The sequence below is a fragment of the Octodon degus genome, unplaced genomic scaffold, assembly GCF_000260255.1.
Source record: "Octodon degus isolate 3935 unplaced genomic scaffold, OctDeg1.0 scaffold00048, whole genome shotgun sequence".
Taxonomy (NCBI): domain Eukaryota; kingdom Metazoa; phylum Chordata; class Mammalia; order Rodentia; family Octodontidae; genus Octodon; species Octodon degus.
In genome coordinates, this window is record NW_004524624.1 from 3781910 (window position 1) to 3787133 (window position 5224).

At 53.1% G+C, this 5224-nt stretch overlaps 1 protein-coding gene across 1 annotated transcript; it reads left to right on the forward strand.

Moving 5' to 3' along the window:
• The first annotated feature begins 2315 nt into the window (after positions 1–2315).
• On the forward strand, positions 2316–3041 carry Neurog1 (neurogenin 1). The gene has a single exon (XM_004632249.1). It carries the CDS (start codon positions 2316–2318, stop codon positions 3039–3041), a length of 726 nt encoding a protein of 241 aa, XP_004632306.1.
• Positions 3042–5224: the final 2183 nt, after the last annotated feature.

A 5224-nucleotide genomic window follows, 5' to 3' on the forward strand; every position in this document is an offset into this window, starting at 1 on the left:
AAGAAAAGAAAAGAAAAGAAAAGAAAAGAAAAGAAAAGAAAAAGAAACAAAGGGCAGAAATTAGAGAGATGCAGTTACAAACCATGGAGGCAAGGACTGTGAGGAGCCACCTGAAACTAGGAAAGGAACATGGAACAAAATTTCCCCCAGAGCCTCCAAAATGGGTTAACCTTTGACACCTTGATTTTGGACTTGTGACCCACTGAATTGTGAGAGAATAAACATCTATTGTTTTAAGCCACACACTTGGTTTGTTAATGGCAGCCTAAAGAAACAAATAGAGGGCCTAAAGGTGTCATAAGGTCAGGCTGCTGGGAGCATACTGGGGCCATGTAGAAACTGACTTAGAAAAAGTCACAGCTGGAGTAAGAACCTTGAGCTCCTGCTAGCTCCTACAAATCCCAGGAGCCCCTGCACTCCTAGGCTGCCTCAGTATCTGTCCAACAATGACCCTTTGTTGTATAAACTGGTGAAGCCACTTTCTGTGACTTCTAACAAATTTTAAGCCCTTAAAATAGTGCTTTCCTTGAATTCTACCAGGTCAGGAAACGTGTGGAATGCAGCAAGAGGTAAGAGAGGACTCCACAGATTCCCCTAAGCCAGAAGCTGGTGCCAGCCAGTCAGCAAAGGGCCCCCTGCCTCCAGAGTGCCCTCTGAGGGCAGCAGGCCAGGCTCCAGGCTTGAGGCAACCACTCAGATATCATGGGGAGGGCACCAGAACGTTTCGGAATACTCCACCCTAGAATTCAGGTATGTACCTTCATGACCATTTTCTCCCAACTGCGAAGTTGAGGGAGGTAGGGGTGCTGAGGCGTCACTTCTAGTGACCAGAGGAAAGGTCTCCAGAGACACTGCAGTGAGAGTCTTCTGCTGAAAGAGTTGAGTTTATAACCATAAAGGCGGAAGGGAGGGAGAAAGTTTCCAGGCTGTGCTCGCTGCTCTCTGCCCCATAAGTCAACCTTCTGGGATGAGAGGACCCCTGGGCCCTAGGCTGGCTCACATTGTGAGGAAGAAGCTGCCAGCTCCACTATAGGTCGGGCAGCGCAGGTTACCTGATGCCTGAAAAGAGGTGATTCATACACTTCAGTTACTCTATGAGTCTTTGGGCGGCGGTGGGGATAGAGAAAAAAAGACGTAGGTGAGGCCAAGACTCAACCTAGCCCGGGACACGGCCAGACGCTTTCCTTTGCCTCTTTCACCTCTCATCAGTAGTGGCGAACCTATGGCTCGCTGCTACAGCAGGCTATTATCACTGAAAATTCTAAAAGGTGCACCATCACTGCCATTGAAGGTAAGCAGATACTTTCTCCATGTCTTCCACCACCGGGAGGGGAAACAAGGGCAACTATCCCTGCCTTGTGCCCTGTAGCTTCCATCGCCTGGCCACTATCTTGTTTGCTTGGATGTGGTTTTTCACAAGCGGGTGCTGTATATTGCAGTCATTTGTCGGGCTCTCTGTTACAAAAGCGTCCTGCTAAGTGACCCATGACCATCTTCTCATATCTTCCACAAGTAAACGCGTGTCCAGTCTTAGACAGGAAAGCGAGACTGGCACGCGGGTGGGGGTGGGGATGCTTTGCCCCAAGTCACGCTGGCACTCAGCAGCTGGAATGGGGATGAGAACCCAGCCTCGCAGCTGGCTCCAGGTCTCACAGCTCGCCGCGCAGCTCTGGCTTCCCATTCCACCCCAGTGAGGGGCTCCCGGCCCGCCCCCGGAGGAGCGTGCCACGGCCGCTAATCGCCTGCCGACCCCGCCCGGGTTTCACCGCCTGGAGACACCGGGGTCTGCTCAGCCAGAGCCACTCCTGGGCCGAGCCCCGCCGCCCATTGGCCTGCGGTAATTACGGGCACGCTCCGGGTGGGGGAGGGGCGGGGGCGGCCTCCCGCGAGCATAAATTATGCAAATGCCCGGCGCTGCACGGGGCTGACCTGCCGCCGCGCTCCATTCACCCTGGCTGCCTCAGGGGTGGAGGTGGCCAGGGAGGGGGGCTCTCATTGTTGCGCCGGGTACTTAAGGGGTCCTGAGGCCAGTCGTGTGCCACACTCGGTGCTCACACGAGCTGATCTGATCGCCGGCGACATCACTCGGGAGACCAGCCGGCGCGTGGCCCCTGCAGGCGAGGCGAGGAGGCAGAGCCAAGTTCCCCCTGAGCTCCTGCGCCTTTCCAGCCCCGGCGCCCGCAGCGGGCACAAAGTAAGCCCGGGCCTTTCAGAACGTAAGTGCCCCAGCAGACCCAGCGGCCCTGCCCTCAGCCGGGCTCCTGCCGTCTGGTCGCCGCCGTACCATCCATCCGTCGATCCCGCACTTCGCAGCGATGCCAGCCCCCCTGGAGACCTGCCTCTCCGACCTGGACTGCGCCAGCAGCAGCGACCTGTCGGGCTTCCTCACCGATGAGGAAGACTGTGCCAGTTTCCAGTCTCCAGCCCCCGCCTCGGGGCCGCCGGCGCCCGCCCGCAGGGGTGCCCGTGGGATGCCGGCGGCGTCCGACGTTCCAGGGGCTCAGGACGAGGAGCAGGAGCGGCGGCGACGCCGGGGCCGTGCGCGGGTGCGCTCCGAGGCGCTGCTGCACTCGCTGCGCAGGAGCCGGCGCGTCAAGGCCAATGACCGCGAGCGCAACCGCATGCACAACCTGAACGCGGCGCTGGACGCGCTACGCAGCGTGCTTCCCTCCTTCCCCGACGACACCAAGCTCACTAAGATCGAGACACTGCGCTTCGCGTACAACTACATCTGGGCACTGGCAGAGACACTGCGCCTGGCGGATCAAGGGCTGTCCGGGGGCGGTGCCCGGGATCGTCTCCTGCCTCCGCAGTGCGCCCCCTGTTTGCCCCGGCCCCCGAGCCCAGCCAGTGACGCTGAGTCCTGGGGCTCGGGTGCCGCCGGCTCCCCCTGCGCCGCCGCCGCCTCACCACTCTCTGATCCCAGTAGTCCTGCTGCCTCCGAAGACTTCCCCTTCGGCCCTGGCGACCCCCCTTTCTCCTTCCCTGGCCTGGCCAAAGACTTGCTCCACACGACAACGTGTTTCATCCCTTACCACTAGGCACTCTGCAGGCACCATTACCTTCCTCTTCCCCCAGTCAACTGCAATAGATGGACTTCAGCTTCGGCCTCAAAGTCCCTACTCCGGGCAGACTGGGTGGGGTGCGGGCGCTTTCAAATGGTTGAGGGATACCTGAGACGCTTGTTAGGTCGCTGCACCCTCGTTGAGGCTGCCCCCTGGTCTGTTTCTCCAGCCTTCAGCCCCTGGCCCCTCCTGCCCGCCCTCAGACTGGCCTTTCCTTTTGCACTTTTCTGAACTCCACAAAAACCTCCTTTGTGGCTGGCTCAGAACTGACCCCAGCCACCACTTCAGTGTGATTTGGAAAAGGGACAGATGAGCCCCTGAAGACGAGGTGAAAAGTCAATTTTACAATTTGTAGAACTCTAATGAAGAAAAACGAGCATGAAAATTCGGTTTGAACCGGCTGACAATACAATGAAAAGGCTTAAAAAGGAGACACAAGGAATGGGCTTCATGCATTATGGATCCTGACCCCCACCACTACAGTCTCGCTCTAGGAAGAACCCCAGGCTTGCGTAGCTATTCAGGAACTGGGCTGGAGGGTACTTTAATTTATTCAAGACACTTCATTCATATGAAAATGTATTTTTGTATATAAAGATTTTATTATGAACTATCAAGGTTTACATTTTTTTGTACTGCAGATGCTTCATGTAAATAAAAACTAAAAAAAAAAAAATCACCAAGTTTCTTACCTAATCTCAGTGTCTCTGGACTTTTTCTTCCCTTTCACCGGTGGCTAAACCACTAAAGTGAAACACTATCTCCATCCACTGCAAACCCTCTCATCCTGTTTCAAAAACAATTATAAAATAAAACGCACCTGATTTCCACCAAGAAGCAGATAAAGACAGGCCAGGGTGTTTGGGATCCATCATTTCCTTTCACGTTTTAAACACAAGGGAGATCTTTCAGGCACCCCATAAGCCAATTAAGACTTTTTAGTGGGGAATTAGCCCCGGATATGCTGCTACCTGTAGAGGTAGGGGCGGTGAGAAAGTCTTTCTTTTGAGGAACTCCGCATCAGCTGGCTCTGTGTTTCAAAGAGAGAGGATTAAAAAGATCAATATAATGTGTGACCACTAGTTGGGAAGTCTCAGTGACAGGTGGGCTTAGGCTGGGCAAGCAGAAGGGCCCACTCTCCTAACAGCCTATTTAGAGGGGGAAATTGATTTGTAGGCAATGCCTTTAAATTGTTGTCTATTGAGGCTTGGGTCACTCTAGCTGTGAGATGTGGGATGAATTATGCTGGTATGGTGTCTGGGCGTGGGTGAGCAGCTGCCTTAAATTATTAGGTGGGGTGCCTGCACCCCATTCACCACACTATATATTTATACCCACTGCAGTCTGAAGTGTGGTGGAGGATTCCACGCAGAGGGGGGCTGTGCTGGGCCTGCTCAGCCAGTCAGTCCTTGGGGCAATAGCCAAAGCTTTCATTCACTGCCAGAGAAGTCTCAGCAGGGACTTTTCTGGCAGTAGTATGTCTGTCTGTTTTCTGAAAATTAGCTAACAGCACCAGCCAGTAGCAACTTTGTTTTAGAATTCAGAATGGGGATGGTACCAAAGCAGTTGTCCTTGTCTATTTCCCCAGCCCCTCATTAAGTTACCCTACATTACGGCCAACTTTTCCCCAACTAGACTACCTACTCCCTTTTATAAAGAATATACTTATTTAGCAGTGAGTGAAGGAGGTAGGACTAGGCTCGCAAAAAGAATGGCATCTAAGGTGTTATAGAAAATAAGAAAGTGAACAGAAGCAGAGCAAGGCCACCAACAGCACTTCTCCTGATAGAAGTGTGTTTCCTCTGCTCTTGTTCTCTTGCTGACTTAAATTCACAGATTTCTATGCTGGTCCTCAGTAAGCATCACAAAACCCAGCTATGAGCAAGGTTCCTCCTGTCAGATTAAAAAAAAAAAGCTACATTACAGAAAAGTCTGGGCAATTGGACACCTTTAATTGTTCTCAGAGCAGAGACAGGGTTCTTCAAAAAGATGCTTTTGAAGTTATGAAGACCAAGAACAGAATGGCTCCTGCTAAATGCTCCAAGAGAAAAAAGTTGTATCTCTTGAATGGCCTGCCCTGGGGCCTGCTCTACCATCAATATCAGAGTTGCATTACTAGTTTTGTATTTCCTAGAGCAAAAACACACAAATGGTCTGAA

Excerpts from the sequence above, each read along its gene's own strand:
- Neurog1 (XM_004632249.1), top strand. The coding sequence starts at position 2,316 with ATGCCAGCCCCCCTGGAGACCTGCCTCTCCGACCTGGACTGCGCCAGC.